This window comes from Passer montanus, unplaced genomic scaffold (genome assembly GCF_014805655.1).
Source record: "Passer montanus isolate IOZ18808 unplaced genomic scaffold, ASM1480565v1 scaffold117, whole genome shotgun sequence".
Taxonomy (NCBI): domain Eukaryota; kingdom Metazoa; phylum Chordata; class Aves; order Passeriformes; family Passeridae; genus Passer; species Passer montanus.
In genome coordinates this window covers 209584-225923 of record NW_024358389.1, presented here as the reverse complement: position 1 = coordinate 225923, position 16340 = coordinate 209584, and the positions used below count along the sequence as shown (strand labels likewise).

General features: G+C 48.1%; 1 protein-coding gene across 5 annotated transcripts; it reads right to left on the bottom strand.

Annotated features, from left to right (window-relative positions):
- Positions 1-1042: 1042 nt before the first annotated feature.
- On the bottom strand, positions 1043-15680 carry ETV4 (ETS variant transcription factor 4). Of its 5 annotated transcripts, none has more exons than XM_039697285.1 (12): positions 15321-15680; positions 15146-15242; positions 14966-15013; positions 10476-10529; positions 9829-9940; positions 8842-8988; positions 7632-7864; positions 5662-5736; positions 5498-5566; positions 4950-5122; positions 4471-4572; positions 1043-2870 (listed from the first exon to the last, which is right to left on the bottom strand). In XM_039697285.1, exons 1-12 carry the CDS (start codon positions 15363-15365, stop codon positions 2655-2657), a joined length of 1371 nt encoding a protein of 456 aa, XP_039553219.1. In that variant the 5' UTR covers positions 15366-15680; the 3' UTR covers positions 1043-2654. The 5 variants fall into 5 exon arrangements, with proteins under 5 accessions (XP_039553219.1, XP_039553220.1, XP_039553223.1 ...); XM_039697286.1 differs by having other exon boundaries at positions 4950-5119; XM_039697289.1 differs by having other exon boundaries at positions 9829-9937.
- Between the last annotated feature and the right edge of the window lie 660 nt (positions 15681-16340).

The window sequence follows — 16340 nt, the reverse complement described above, 5'->3', positions numbered from 1 at the left end:
CTGGCTTGGGCTTTCTTTGTGGATACAATTTCCCCTAGCCTTGTTAACTTCTCCTTACATCTGAGATAATTGGCCAATAATGCCACCTTTATTTTATCTCAAATTCCTGCCAGGAGTCCTGTTATGGGGAGTGGGGTGGGCTTTGGTGCAGTTACTTTGCAGTTTTCTGCAATGGACAAAAACCCTTGGGTGATTTTAACGAAGTTTGAGCCATGAACTGTTTTAATCTCTCTCAGAAGGGTCTGGAGCACAGGTCTGATGCAGCTGAGGGGCTCAGGAGGGACCTTCTGACTCTCTACAACTCCCTGACAAGAAGTTAGAGTCAGGTGGGTGTTGGCCTCTTCTCCCAGACAACCAGAGAGGCCAAAGGGAAATGGCCTCAAGTTGTGCTAGAGGAGGTCTTGAGTGGATATTAGGAAAAATTCTTCATTGAAAGGGTTGCCAGGCATTGGCACAGGCAGCCCAGGGCAGTGCTGGGGTCACCACCCTGGAGGGGATTTAAAAGGCAGGTAGCTGTGGTGCTTAGGAACAAGTTCTTCCTTAGTTTCTGACTTATGGAAGCTTCTGTGGGAGTTTATAGAGTTGTGTGGGAGCTGTTTATCTCCCTCCTGGAAGCTCCTGGTCCTTTTTCATGAGCAACAGGAGAACTTTAGAACTCTTGTCTCCCATCCCAGCTGCTTCTCACTCTAGCTGAACTGGAAATGCTGAGTGGATTTATTGACTCCCAAGTGTCTGATCTGGTTATTAGGAATCTCTGAGCTTTGGAGGTCACTGCCCCTCAGGAGGGGAACCATACCTTGCTGATTCCTGGAACTGCTCTGTGGCTGTTTATCTGTTGCCCTGACTTGAGAAACCTGAATGAAATGTGCAGCTAAAATGGCACAGAAATGTGTGAACTCACTCCCTGAATTCCTGCTCTGGAGGGAAGGGCAGAGGGGTGGCCCAAAGGATAAATGTCAGATGTCAAATCCTTGGGAATGCTGCAGATAGAGGTATCACAGCTGTGAGCTGCAAGCTCAGAAGGTAAAGGAGGAGCACTCAGTGAGGTTGCACTGGCCAAAGACAGACCAATTTATTAATGATAGTATTTTTACACTCATAAATAGTAAAGGCAGCTAATACCAAAGGAAGGGTTCCCCTTCACCCTCATTTCTGGGACAGCACAGAGACTGTGCTGGCCAGGGGGGTGCAGGGCAAGGCAGGAGGGTCAGGAACTGTCAGAACATCAAGTCTGCACAGAGCCTGCAAAGGCATCAGCAGAGCAGAGTGCTCTGAGTGTCTGGCCTCTCCTCAGGCAGGGAGTGCTGCCTTCCATGGCTCTTGCACTCAGGGATGAGGCTGGGAGGGTTGGCATTAGCCATGCAGGGGACAGTCATCAGGGGAAATCAGCCTTTCAGTCAATATACAGAATTTTTGCTGCAGGCTACCATGCTGGCAGGATTGGCAATGCTCTGTATTCAGCAGCTGAAACATCAATCTGAAGCAGTGGAAACAAACTTTTTCTGTATGGGTACACTGTACTGCTCCTTGTCCAGCTGGGAACGTGGTGGAGCTGCTAATTAAAAAATTAAACAGGATGTGGTACCCATTATGAACATTTACTGTTGTGGAAAACCTGCCAGTTTAGTTAAGCTGCATGTGCTGCATTAGACTGCAGAGAGAGCTGCCCTTTCAATACATCTGAATTCCCCTCAAACATGCAAATATCTGTGGAGTTTAAGTCTGAATTCCTATATTAAGATCTATGTATGGTTTAGGTTACTTTGTATAGCATTTTGTAATCACACCTCCACCAGCTTCTTCTCTTGCCTCAGACAATTCTCTAGCCAAGCCCAGGATGGGCACACTCCAGAGCCTGGCAGCTCCTCAGATATCCTGAGAATGTTTGTTGAAGGAGTTTTTCAGTTGGGAAAAGCCACACCACGACACTGAGCTGTGTCTCAGGCCTGGCTGCTTCCCACAATCTCTCTACCTGAACGAGGCATTGGCTTTGAGCTGTGCCCCAAACCATTGCAATCAAGCTCTTCTGTGGTTCCCCTAAATGCCTTTGGGCCATGGGCTGCAGGACTGCTCTAATCCTGTCCCAGGCCTCCACCTACTCTGCTCAGAACACCAGAAACTCCTGGCATGAGCAAGGAGGTGACAAGGCAGGAGCATGCAGTACAAGACAATGAATATTCCTCAAAGAAGGCACAAGATCTGTGACCATTGTCCTGCAGCCATCCTGGGAAGAAGGCTTAAGTGGCCTTTCAGAGTGAGTTCCTCTGGTCAGAGCTGAAAGCAGGTCATGCAGAGGTTCAGGACATGTACAGGAGGAACAGAGTCAGCAGCAGCATTGTAGCATTCTCATAATTTTCCTCATTTTTCTGAATGAAAAAAGCCCTGGTGGGACAGCATCCCCTCCCTGTGCAACGAGGGGATTGCGACAGGTTTGATACATCTGGAAGCACCAATCACCTGAGATCTCTGCACAGCTGAGAAACTTTATCACAAGCACACCAGAGCCCTGTCTGCTGCCAGGTGATTTTCCACTCGTGCACCTGAACACTTGTCCTGACCAAAGCAGGGCTGCAGAGCTCAGCGCTGCCCCGACCAAACGCCGAGCACCATCCATCCCTCCATCCCTGCACACCAGCACGGCGCTCCCAGCAGTGCTAGTAGCTGTAGCCTTTGCTGTAGAGCTGTGCAGGGAAGCTGCCAAGGTCTGGCAGGTAGGAGCTGTTGTCACCCAGGTGGGACAGGGGCAGCGTGTCCTCCTCGCTGAGCTCCAGCTCCGCCTTCAGCGCCGGCCGCGGCTGCTCGGGGAAGGCCATGGAGAACAGAGCCTCAGGCTCGCACACAAACTTGTACACATAGCGCTCCCCAGCCACCTGCAGGGATGAGAGGAGCCCAGGTGAGTGCTGCAGGCCCAGGGGAAGCACCAGGGAAGGCTTGCAAAAACATTCTGCCTGCCCTGAGATGTGTTAGAGCTGTAAAATGCTCCCTGTGGTCTCCTCTTGCTGCTCTGACCTCCCCTGGAACAGCTCCTGTGTCCCCTGTTGATGGAGTGACCAAATTATCCTTTGTATCCTTAAAAAGGAAAAAGGCCCACAAGTTTTGCTCCTCAGTTTGGTAAAAAGACACCTCATAGGACCTTGGAGACTTCACCTCAGACCTAAGGGTACCTAACTGGACAGAGGCCAAAAGGTCCTACCTAAGCAATTCACTAGAAAAAAAAAGATACCAAAAGGAACTAATCACTTTTGTGGGGTGTTTTAGCAGGAGCCTCTTGCCCCTAGCTCAGACTTTCTCTGTAGAGCTTTGTTATTTTGCCTTTTATTAAAACTTTTCTGTTTCCAACACTACCTCAGCAGCCATCCTGCTGATTTTATGCCATTTGAGGTAGCTGAGCTATCTCAGATGTGATATATTTCTCTGAGAGCTTGTAAGACCTGGATTGAGGAGAAAATACATCACTGCTGGGAGCTGGGATGCTGCCAGCTGACACTCTCTGGTAACAGCAGCAGCAGTCCCTGAACAGTCTGTACTCAGACAGTCACACTCCCAAGCATCTCTCCAGGGCCCTGGGTGTGCCACACACCATCCCTACCACGCAGGACCAAATTCCAGGCAGCCTTTCCCTCACCAGAGGAAGGACTGATTCCATCTCCTCGAAGCTGCATAAACTCCAACTCAACTGTCTGCAGAAATATATAGAAAAAAGAAAGAAACCCTAATTCCCTTTGTTTTATTTCTCATGCTTTGCCTACATTCAGCTCCTTCACAGCTTCTCCACTGAACTACAGCAAGGAGAAGTTTTGGGGAGAGCAAGCCTGGGATGCCTGGCTAGTGTGTTTGGAGTTTGTTTTTACAAAGAGGACAGGACTGCTGGGGGATGTTCCTTGAGCTTTATTTGCATCATCAGCCTCGTTACATGGCTGAGACAACAGGAACATGGCAAAGCTCATGTACAGCCAGCAGCAGCCAAAGATTTCTTTGTTACAGAACATTTTAAAAGCTTTCTAGCCAAGAGCACATTGCTGAAGCTTACAGACAATTAATTGTTCTAGCCAATCACTAAAAGCACACGTACACCTGCTTCACACAGTGCTTGCTGCTCTGCTTTCTATTAACAATACACAATATGCCATTATTAAACTTAAAACCTTCTACTATCTTGCTAAGCATATTTTCCTGCAGTCTTAAGGTGTATCTCAGCCAAACCTAAAACTCAAGCTATTGTTTAATGTCCTTGCTTGCTATCCATAGTAACTTTTTCGACTTTCTGACTTTGCAGCTGCAGCTAGCTCCGAGTTTTCTGTTCTTTCTGTTTCTAAGATTTTTAGAAAGCTTTCCCAGCTTTCTAAAAATATTCTTACATTTACTATTTCCCACAGCTAGGTCAAGGACATTTTGTCTAGGGCTTCTTGTCTTAAACAAGAGAAGCACCACTTAAAGCACAAACAATTTCCTCCTGCTTTGCAAACTGACCTTCTGCATGATGCCTTTCTCATAATAGTAGCGCAGAGACCGGCTCAGCTTGTCGTAGTTCATGGCTGGACGGTTCTTCTGGATCCCCCACAGCCTGGCCACCTGCAAAAATACAGCACCAAAGTGGCAATGGCAGTCTGTGATCAGTAGGGCTCAAAACTGCAAACCTCAATGTCAGCCTCAGTATGGAGCATGACAAGACAGCCACTGCAAGCTTGAGAGTGAAATATCCAGGGAAATGAAGGCTGTGGATAATTTGACACACCGCATAGCTGAGCTTCTAAACTTACACACAAGCAGCCTTTCTTAAGCCTGGTATTTGTGTCACTCAAGTGTTTTGACCTCTTCTAAAAACCTTGACTTGCTGCAGGGTCTAGTGAGTGCCACTGCCAGGGCAGAGGAAAAGCCACTTGGGAATTTGCAGCCCCAGAAACAAAGGATGATTCCCCTGAGCCTGTAGAGAACCCCAACGGTTTCACCTCCTCTGGCTCAATGAGCTTGAACTCCATTCCTCTGCCAGTCCAGGCGATGAAGTGGGAATTGGTGGGATTGTCCAAGAGAGCCACGAGGAACTGCCAGAGCTGGAGCGAGCCCCGTCTCTGGTAGGGGGGTCCTTCCCGGTACCCTCCACCTTCCTGCTTGATGTCCCCTGCTGAGAAGGACAAACAAGACACCTCTAAGGAGAACAGTGCTAAAACAACTGAGGAAAAAAAAAAAAAAGTGGAAAAAAAAAGTAGCACATTTCACAGTTTCAAAATGTTTACCTGGAATATTTCAGTTCACATAAAACAGTGGCAAATTCACAAGCAACTCTTCCAAGAGCAGCTCTGATACAAGTCACAATTAAGCTGCTTATACTAGAAGGCCTGGTTGCTGCTAAGAAAGCTCAAAAAATGGGACACCAAAAAGCTGGGTACCAACACACCTGCAAGAACCAGGGTAATAAACTAGGTAGGCCCTAGCCAAGGGGCTGAGGAGATGAATAACCCTATCTTACACCAAAACTCCAAGCCATTCTTTCTCCAACCTTCAAATTTCTCTGGAACAACACAGACATCATCAGTGAAGGACCTCATCTGCTTGTCATAGCTGCAGCCTGAAAGAGAAAGCAACATCAGCAGTCAGAGCCAGGCAGGGTAGGAGCAGAGGGTGGCTCTGGGCAGGGGGAAAAGACAGACCTGCACCTCTTACCTAATGGATCTTCTGTGTTTGACAGGCTTGGGTAACTCTCAGCATTCATGTACATGGAAGGACAGTCAGGAACATCTAGAGAACAATTAACAAACTCATTTGTTTAAAAAGCACTCATTTGGATAGGTGAGTGCAGCTCTCTATCCAGGGTCCTCTTGGAGCCCTCCTAAAGGGTCAGTGTCAGACTGCTAACTACAGCTTCATGTGCATTATCCTTCCAACCATGAATTAGAGCAGTAAGATTTCGTGGCACCATCCTTCAGAGTAGCCAGGATAGCCAGCCAATCACCTCCACATCACTTTTATACAAAATAATGTATAAATCAATATTCAAAATCAATTTGAACCTCTCAGTTTAAGATAACGACACACTTTGCTGCTGCTTTCCCAGCTAAGAAGGCATTACATCTTTCCAGGGGCACTGTGAGGATGTAAATGGAGAGCTGTAACATTTGAATGTTCCTACAGAGTCTCACAAATGACATTTCAGATGTCTCAAATCTCCCTGGCTTTTTCACATCATGAGGGGGCATTCTCACAAACAGTTCAGAAAACATAAAAGAAAAGCCAGCCTTTGTTAAAAACAAGCAGGAAGTCTTTTCCTGATTCCCTGTGTATAGTGCACTCTGTGCACTGCAATTTTTTTTCTTCTGAATCAAATTTATTTACTGTGGACAGCTGAAGCAGAAGCTGTAACTGGGAGCTCTGCAAAGGTTTGTGTTACATTTCCCTCTCACACTGTGCCTGGCCATGGCTGCCAGCAGATATTTTGCTGATGCTGAGGGAAGAGAACTCTGAGCTGACAGCCTGGGTGTAATGACAATCATAAACTACCCCCACAAAAAGCACATTCCCATCTTCTGGGCTTGCACATTTTCTGAACAGAAGGACCCAGTGAAATTGTAATACCAATATCACCACAGTGATCCCCTCATAGGAGCTTTTTATTTTTGTGTTTATTTCTGCTAAAGGAAACCATTCAAGGTGTCCATTAAAATACCAGGAAACCAGGAGTATCATTCCCTCTGGAAGAGGGCATTGTGATCTCAGGGTAGAGAGTCTTTGGACAGAAAAATAAGATTTGTCCCTTGTGGAAAAATAAGAGGATCACCTGGTGGAGCTATCTGGCATCTAGAGAGCTATTTTTGGCATCACTGACTTTTTTCCCTTGTCACCTCTGTTCTCTGAGCCTTGTTTCCATGGGAAGCAGCAGATGCTCCAGGGGACACCAAGAGCACCCTGGCACTGAGCTGAGCCCACCCAGAGCCCCTTTCCCAGTGCTCAGAGGGGCTTCTGCTGCAAGGGTCCAAGACAGATTTTCTGTACAAGTTCTAACATATTTGATTCCCTTCTGTAGCTGTTTGCTGTTTTCATATGATTTCTTCAAAGCTGACCTCACTTGCTCTCTGCAACCTTCAGCTCACAAATACCCCCAAAACCAAAACCTGCCTGTGAAACTCGGAACAGCCTTTTCCTCATTCCTGATGGTGTGGGTGGGCTAATCATGAATTTTAACAATCTCCTTATTGGCCACTTACTCCCTTGGGGTGGGAATGCTTTTATCTACTTTGAATGGATTTAACATCACCTCCTATCTTGCTCAAGCTTTCAGCTCTGCACCACAAAATCTTTCTCAGAGCAAGGTGAGTGTCCCAGCCTTATTTTGGATGCAGTGAACATCAGAACTGCTTTAGCTGCCAGGTACCCAGAGAGCACATGCTGCAGGCAGTGAGCCAGTGCTGCTCCAGAGCTCTGCTTCACTCTTGAGAGTGAAATATCCAGGGAAATGAAGGCTGTGGATGATTTGATTCACTGCATAGCTGAGGTTTCAAACTCACACACAAGCAGCCTTTCTGAAACCTGATATTTGCTGCTCAGAGAGCAGCAGTTCATCCAGCTGCACGCTCACCAAGGAGCTGCTCACCCCACTGAAGGTGTCCATGCACTCAGGAGGGGTCAGTTCTGCCTACCTGGCTCGTACAGGTAATCCAGCTGCTCCTGCTTGACCACCACAGCTGCTGGGTACTGCTGCCTGCTGCCTGCCTGCCTTGCTGGCTCGTACTGGGGGTCGTGCTGCTCCTGCTTGAAGCCCTGGTGAGGGTACTGGAGGCAGGGCTTGGGCAGCTGGCACTGGTAGGCAATGGGGTCTTCCTGGGAGGCTGGGAAGGAATGGCACATCTCCAGAGGTGGCTGATAGGCAGAGCTAAGAAGGGAGAGCACGTGAGACTGCTGCTTTCTTGAGAATTTGCAGCCCCAGAAACAATGGGGGATTCCCCTGTGTCACTGTGATGTTTTATAAAAATCCTTTTGCCAGGATTTTTCTCCTGAGACTCTAAGAAGCCTCAGAAAATAAATGTAAACAATAACTATCTGATGGCTGTGGAATGTGGTCTGGAGAAGGTTTACCAACAGGTCCATCTTTGATTGGTCCATGTGAGTTGTTTTTACTTGATGACCAATCATGGTCCAGCTGTCTCGAGGCTCTGAGCAGTCACAGATTTTTATTATTCATTCCTTTCCATTCTTCTGATGCTTTCCTTTCTATGTTCTTTTTAGTATAGCTTTAGTACAGCATTTTTAATATAACATAATATCATAATATAATAAATCTGCTTTCTAAGAATTATGGAGTCAGAGTCATCTCTTCCCTTGTCCTGGGGCCTGCAAACACAATGACACCCCATAGCCTGTAGAAAACCCTCTGGGCTCACCCTGATTTCTGGGCCCCCTGGTTCCAGCCCTGGCACGGGGCTGGATGAGGGACAGAAACCTCCCCAGCCCATTCCTGCAGCTGCAGGAGCTCCCTGTGGCTGCCCCAAGGAAGGATGACATCCCAGGGAAGGATGTTTCCAAGGGCAGCTGCCCCACAGCCCAGCACTGCCAGGATCTGGAAGGGTTAAGGGTGTGGATTTCACACCCTAGGCAGCAGAGCTGGGTCCCCCAGGAGGCTGGAAACAGAGCACTTCCACCTTTCCAAGGGCAGCTGCCCCACAGCCCAGCACTGCCAGGATCTGGCAGGGTTAAAGGTGTGGATTTTCCACACCCCAGGCAGCAGAGCTGGGTCCCACAGGAGGCTGGAAACAGAGCACTTCCACGTGGATGCTGCAGCCCTTCCTCCTCCACCACCCAGGAGGGCAGTCCTTGCCAGTGGCTGTCCCCTCCTCAGCTGAGGTAACTCACCTGTTCTCGCTGAGGAACCCGCAGCTGGATGTGGACTGGGGTGGCCCTGCAGGGCTCAGGAAACGCCTGTCCTGGCTGGGGAACTGCTGCAGCGGGGGCTGAATCAGGACTCCAGGGCTGGGGGACTCTCTGGGCTGGTCATAGGCACTGCAAGAGCCAAACAGATATTGCAGCATTTCAGTTCTCCAGGAAGGACTTGTGGCAGCACCTGGGACATCTCTGTCTTAGGCTGCAGGGTTTAGCTGGGGGTGTGTGGCTATTTCCATCTGTCAGAGCTGGGGCAGTTCTCTGCTGTTCATTGGGCAGTCTTCTTTATCTCTCCCACAGCCAATCCTCCCTCCAGGAGATCTTTTCTGCTAATAGGCCATTAATTATTAATTATCTTCTGTTCATGGGCAGTGAGTGTCACTGATAAAACTACATGATCCCCATCGGGAGATGCTCTGCCCAGGGGGAGGAGCCAAGAATTCCTACCTGGGTATAATCTGAGTTTTGGGACACCACAGCAGTCTTTTCCCACTGCATTCCCAGAGGGAGACCAGGCCCATCTACAGCACCACTGGGCCTTCAGAGGAAAACTCCTCCCTGGTGCAGGATCCCTGCTCCAGCAGAATCACAGCTGGCACTGCAGGAGGGCTGAGCCCCCATGGGATGGGACTGTGCCACCACCCTGACCCACAGGGTGAGCTCCCACACACGTCAGCTCCTATTCTGACTCTGTCAATGAGGTTGCTTTTTTTTTTTTTGGTACTGTTACATTTGTATTTTTAAATTTTCCTAGTAAAGAACTGTTATTCCTATTCCCATATCTCTGCCTGAGAGCTCCTTAATTTCAAATTTATAAAAATTCAGAGGGAGGGGGTTTAGTGTTTCCATTTCAGGGGAGGCTCCTGCCTTCCTTAGCACACCCCTGGCTTTCCAAACCAAGACACAGACAATGCAGAGCACTGGATTTCAAAGAAGCTGCTGCCTCTCTGTGAGCCATACCTGGCATAAAGGCACTGCTCGCTCTTGTGGAGTGGCTGCTCGTGGCTGCAGGACAGCTCCGAGGGGCTCTGGGGCTCCTTTTTGATCTTCGCAGGAGGACTGTGAAAAGCTACTGCAGGAGAGAAAGGACAGATCAAACTGACACTTTTGTGGGGAGCTATGATCGTCAGGCATTTCCAAATGCAGGGCTCTGAATCTCTGCTGAATGAAATCTCCGCTGAATGAAATCTCTGCTGAATGAAATCTCCGCTGAATGAAATCTCCGCTGAATGAAATCCCCCTTGGCTGAATCTCTGCTGTGCCAACAGTCCAGCACCCTGAACCCCATGGGATTTTCAAGAAGCTGGATGTGTTAGGAGCAGCCAATTCTTTCCAGCCCCTGATAGCTGGAGCAGGCTCTCACATTACACCTGACTCACTGATTCACTCAGGGTGAAACTGAACCATTCCTTTCCTCAGCTCTAGGTCAAAAAGAGAAAAAAATCAAATGTATGGCTCAGAGACCAATCTCTGAGAAAGGAGAGCAACCAGTAAAAGTGTTTAATTTCAGTTTACATGGGGGAAACTGCCTGGAGCAGGGGGGAAAAGGCAGCAGAACTTGGATTTGCTCTTCCCCCAGGGGCTGTGAGCATCCCAGTGGTACTTACAGTTTTCTGAATGGAAGTCAGGCACAAATTGCTCATCATTGTCTGGAACCTGAGCTGTCAGGAGAGAGAGGGAGGGAGAAAAAGACGAAGGGAGGAGTTAGCTTTGGCACTTTGTTAGCATAATTAACACTAAAGCAGAAATAAATCTCTGCAGGAAAGGTCTGAGCTTTCTGCTGGGATGATTTTAGTGAGTAAGGAGAGTTTTCCTTTGGGATTAATGAATACATGTGAGTCCTGGGAGAAACCTTACCCATATTTTATAACTTCTAACAATTACTTTTACATCCCTTTTACTGCAGGGAAGGGAGAGCTTGCAGCAGTTTGTTGTTATTTCATAAACTCTGCCACTGCTGCTGACAGAAATGCTGCTGCTGCTAACAGACAAAGCTACAGTTTTTGTTATTGCAGAGTGGACAAGAGATTGCACTCCCTCTGCTCTAAAACAGAGGTGATGTAGTCAAAATTAAGGGACATAAAGGATGGAAGCCCACAAATCTCAGTCAGCCAAAAAAAAACTCAGGGAGTAACACTGTGCTAACAGGTGAATAAGAATGGAACTGTCCAAACCCTTCACTCTGCAATTGCTGTTCCTTCCAATAAGCTGGATGACAGCAAACTGCAAATGCAAGCAATAAAAGATGGGGAATTTGGGAAAAAAGCATCTAGAAAATTCATTCTCTGAATTATCTTTGAAAAGCAACGTGGGAATAGAAGAAATTCTGGGGATCAATTGCATGAGCTGAGTTGGGACTTCTCAGCCTTGAGGCTCTTTGTGGCATCACAGGTGATGTAACGAGAGAATGAAATACTGAAAGCCACAGAACAGATGGGAAATGAGGGGCAAGGCTGGATGCTGGCAGTGGTGCCTGACCACAGCTCCAGCCTGTGCTAGAACCCTAAAGAGAATTTGCCAGAAGGGAGTTTCAATTTGACTCTCAAGCTGCACCAAGGGAAATTTAGACTGGATATCAGGAAAAAGTTTTTTACAGAAAGGTGATAAAGTTCTGGAATGGCCTGGGAAGGTGATGGAGTCACCATCCCTGGAGGTGTTTGACCAAGCCTGGGTTGGCACTGGGTGCCAGGGTTTATTGAGAGGTTGGGGCTGGGTTGGGCTCAATGATCTTGGGGGTCTCTTCCAGCCTGGGGATTCTGTTCTGTTCTTTGTGCTCACACCATTCCCACGAGGTCATTTCCTCTGGAGTGCTCACCAGTGACACCAGGACAAGAGGACACAGCCTCCAGCTGTGCCAGGGGCAGTTCAGGCTGGACATCAGGAAAAAATCCTCCACAGCAAGAGGGACTGGGCACTGGAATGTGCTGCCAGGGAGGTGGGCACAGCCCTGAGGTGTTTAACCAAGGCTGGGTTGGCACTGGGTGCCAGGGTTTATTGAGGTGCTGGGGCTGGGTTGGATTCATGATCTTGAAGGTCTCTTCCAACCCAGTGATTCTGTGAATTCTGTGAATTTTGATATTCACTACCTACTTCATAAGATTGCAAAGCAGGTATTTTCTTGCTCTCCCCAAACCCACACCTGTACTTGGAAGAACTGGGATAATTAACAAGACATCACTGGGATAATTAATGAGACATTATTGAGATAATTAATGAGACATTATTGGGATAATTTTATGATATAATTTATGAGGTTATCTAAACCCAGCTCTGCTCCTGTTCCAGCCACTCACCCTGCAGGCAGCAGCCCTGACCCCCCCATTTCCCCACAAATTCCCAGAGCTGGAGCACTGGGACCTCAATTTTCTGCCTGAGGACAGCTGAGATGTGAATCTGCTCCTTCACAGTGCCTGTGCCACTTTTCTCCAAGGAAATTTGGGGTTTTGTTTGTTTGCTTTCTGAATGCTGATGCACTTCTAGAAATTATTTGGCTTGAAGTAAATCCCACCCAGTTACCAACTGCCAGGTTCACCCCAAGTGCAGCAGATCCTGGTAAAAACAGTGCTGAGGAAAAACTATTTTTACTAACCAGGCCCAAGACTTTTCAGCATGTGTTTTCGGGTTTTTTTAAGAGCCATGTTATTTTCTGCATCTGTTTTTTTTTTCTTTTTTCTTTTTTTTCTGCATAATAATTCTTTGACTCTCAAAATGAGAAACCAAGTGTCAGTTGATACTACTAAAAATTGACAGTACTAAAAATATTTTTAAAAGTTAATAAAGAGATATACCTATGACTGAAATCACACCAGTACATACAGTGACAGACATAAACACATTTATATAGATGTATATATAGTTTAAATTCATTAATATTTTTGGCTAATGCCTTATTTCTAATTTGCTTCCTTCCTAGGTTTGCTTCTCTTTTATTTAAAAAGTAACACCAAAAACTGCAAATAAATTACAATTTTAAAAAACCTAAATGTGATAAAGGAGAAGAATAAATAACATATTTAATGTTTTCTCTTTTTCTCCTGCATTGTTTAGGGAGGCATTCTTCAGTGCTCTGATGCTTTCATCTCATGAACAAATGTTGACACACAGGACATTACCAAAAAATATTTTCACCATTCAGGAAAATATTTTGACATCCTGGTGAATAGAAAAAAAACAACAGTTTGCTTCAGAGGGTCTTTTTTCTTGTTATAAGTCTGGAGATGGAAAAAAAAATGGCAGAAACCAGTTCCCTGATATGCAGACTAAATAATAAAATACATTATTAAAATCATCCTGAATTTCTCAGGGATTTCATTTGGACTCTGATTAGGTGCTATGAGCTATGCAAAATGATAATTAAAAGAAACTTTAAATTTGAAAAAAAATGCACTGAGGTTTGCATTATCATTTATTAATCCTGGCTCGATGCAGAGCACCTCCAGTGCTGTGAGTGACTCCCAAACTCATCCTACAAACTCATCCTACAAACCCTCTGCTACTGGCAAATATATTGGAAATACATGGAAATAATAATATGGAAATAATAGAAATTCTTTAACTGGTGAGCTCAAAAATTATCAGACATGGGAAAATCCAAAATTGACATTCTCCCAAAATTCAGTTTTGAGGCAAACTTATTGGCAGCTGGAGATCTTGCAGGATTTAAAAGAAATCAATCTCAGGTCAATTACATGACCAGTAATTAATACCTATTTTCCTGTTCTGATAAAAGTTACATTGATATTTCAATACTGAAACAGCCTCCAGGTAATTCCTGCTGCATCCTCACACTCCTCAGCACTGCCTGATCAGCTCATCTCAGTTCACTTTAAAATGAACAGAATACTTCTGATTTTTCTCTTTAATAATCCTACTTAGTTGGCAAATACATTTTTGAAGGCTTAAGAAAATAATTGTTTGACAAGATTGTCTCTCACTTGTGGTAAAATGAGAGGAAATAACCCTGCTCAAAATGCCATGCATATTTTTACATCATTATTGTTAAATATTTTTAAGTGCCCAGATACAATAAGTACTTCTGTATTTATCAAGAGTCCGTACTCGAGGATGTGTTTTGAATTTTCTAGAAAATGAATCATCTGTAGTACTGGAATTGGAGCAAATTCACCATGTTTAGAATTAGTTTCACTTGGAATTAATGTGACTCGCTGGCATTCAAAGTTTTCCTTGAAGTTCAAAGTCAAAACAATTAAGACACCAAACTCAAAAGTATGTAAATTCCAGGAAGGTCCCCACGGAGTATTACATTTAAAAAATAGAAAAAAAAAAAAAAAAGGAAAGAATAGAAGCGTTTTGTCCCCCAAATTAAAAGACCACTTTGTTGTTTAAGAAAATATCAACGCTCTGGCAACCTACAAAGATAAGTGACAAATTAGCATAAAATCGAAGCAGTTACAAACAGCCTGGAGCGAAAATTGTACCCAGGGAAGCGGGCCGGGAGCCAAGCTCCATTCACGAGCAAATGCCCGGCACAATGGTGCCATTCAGCGGCTTCCCTCGCACCGGCCAGGGGCTGGCAAGTCTGGAAAAAACCACTTTTGTTTGGAGCCAGGCAAAGCCCAAAACCAACTCAAACCCGAGCAGAGCTGGGGAAATGACAGAATCACAGAATTCACAGAATCACTGGGTTGGAAGAGACCTTCAAGATCATGGAGTCCAACCCAGCCCCAGCACCTCAACAAACCCTGGCACCCAGTGCCAACCCAGCCTTGCTTAAACACCTCAGGGTGTGCCCACCTCCCTGGCAGCACATTCCAGTGCCCAGTCCCTCTTGCTGTGGAGGATTCTTTCCTGATGTCCAGCCTGAACTGCCCCTGGCACAGCTGGAGGCTGTGTCCTCTTGTCCTGGTGTCACTGGTGAGAGGAAATGACCTCGTGGGAATGGTGTGAGCACAAGGAACAGAACAGAATCCCCAGGCTGGAAGAGACCTCCAAGATCATCGAGCCCAACCCAGCCCCAACCCCTCAATAAACCCTGGCACCCAGTGCCAACCCAGGCTTGGTCAAACACACCCAGGGATGGTGACTCCGCCACCTCCCGGGGCCATTCCAGAAGTTTAAGAAGAAGGGAAGAGCCTACCTTCAGTCAGCCAGGTCTCCTGGAGCTGCCGCAGGTCCTGGAAGAGCTCTGCGGGGAGAGGAGCCGCTGCTGATTGCGGGATGCTGCGGGCGCGGAGCGGGGGAGGCGCCGGCCCCGTTCCCGCTCCCGTTCCCGTTCCCGCTCCCGGTTCCTGCCCGGCCTCCCCCGAGTCCCCCTCACCTTCCGAGTCCTGCTCCGGCGGCACGGGCGGCTCCCCGGTAGTCCTGGCAGCGCCCAGCACGGCTCGGCCCGCGGGCAGCGCGGGGCCCGGGGGCTGCTGCGGGGGGAGCGGCTCAGAGCGGAGCCCCGGGCGGAGCGGGGCCGGCCCGGAGCGCCCCCCGGAGCCGCCACTCACCTGCGGGAACGTGAACGGCACCTGCTGGTCCAGGTACCCCTTCATCCTCCTCGGGCATCTGGCGGGTACCGGCAGAGGGGAACCGGGCCGAACCGGGCCGAGCCGGGCCGGGCCGGGGATCCGCAGCAGCGGCAGCACCGCGACCCGGGAGAGGCGGAGCAGCTGCCGAAACTTGGAACGCGAGGCGGGACCGAGCCCGCCAGCCCCGGCCGGGACGAGCCCCGGGACAGGAGCCGCGCTCGGGTCGGGTCCCGCCCGGAGCCGGCTCTCAGCACCGGCGGCCCCGGCCCACGCGGAGCCCGCGGCGGAGCCGCCCCGAGCCCGCTCCGAGGCCGCCGAGGGCCCGGGCCCGGTCGCCCATTGGCCCCTCGCCCACGGCCCCGGCTCGCCCACTCCTTTGTTTGATCGAATTTGTGAATGAAGCTGCGAGCCGGGGCACGCCCGCCAATCAGCGCTGGCCTCGGCCGTCACCCATTGATGGGCGGGGCGTGGCCTCCACCCTGGCGGACCAATCGCATGGCAGAGCTGCGCTGTTCATTCACAGCCGAGCGCCCATTCATAAAAAAATAAAATTCTGCCGGAGTTCATTCATGAGCGGCTCCAGGCGGGCCCCGCCGTGTCCGTGTGTCCCACCCGGCGAGGCACAGCCCAGCCGCTCCTCAGCACACCGCACCCGCTTTCAAACCCTCTCCGAGGTCATTTTCAAACCCACTTTGAGGTCAATTTCAAACACCCCTCGAAATAATTTTAAAACCCTCTCTTGAGGTCATTTTCAAACCCTCTCTGAGGTCATTTTCAAACCCATTTCGAGGTAATTTTCAAACCCTCTCCGAGGGCATTTTCATACCCTCTTCGAGGTCATTTTCAAACATTCTTCAAGGTCGTTTTCAAATCCTCTGGGGTCATTTTCAAACCCACTTCGAGGTCATTTCCAAACCCTCTTCGAGGTCATTTTCAAACCCTCTCCGAGGTAATTTTCAAACACTCCTCGAGGTCATTTTCAAACCCTCTGAGATAATT

What these genes read in the sequence shown, in the direction of transcription:
- ETV4 (XM_039697285.1), bottom strand. Translation starts at nt 15,365, where the DNA reads ATGAAGGGGTACCTGGACCAGCAGGTGCCGTTCACGTTCCCGCAG. An exon ending in AAACACAGAAGATCCATTAG is followed by an intron (nt 5,567 to 5,661) that starts GTAAGAGGTGCA and finishes TTTCTCTTTCAG; the next exon opens with GCTGCAGCTATGACAAGCAG. An exon ending in AGCTCATTGAGCCAGAGGAG is followed by an intron (nt 4,573 to 4,949) that starts GTGAAACCGTTG and finishes GTATTTTTGCAG; the next exon opens with GTGGCCAGGCTGTGGGGGAT.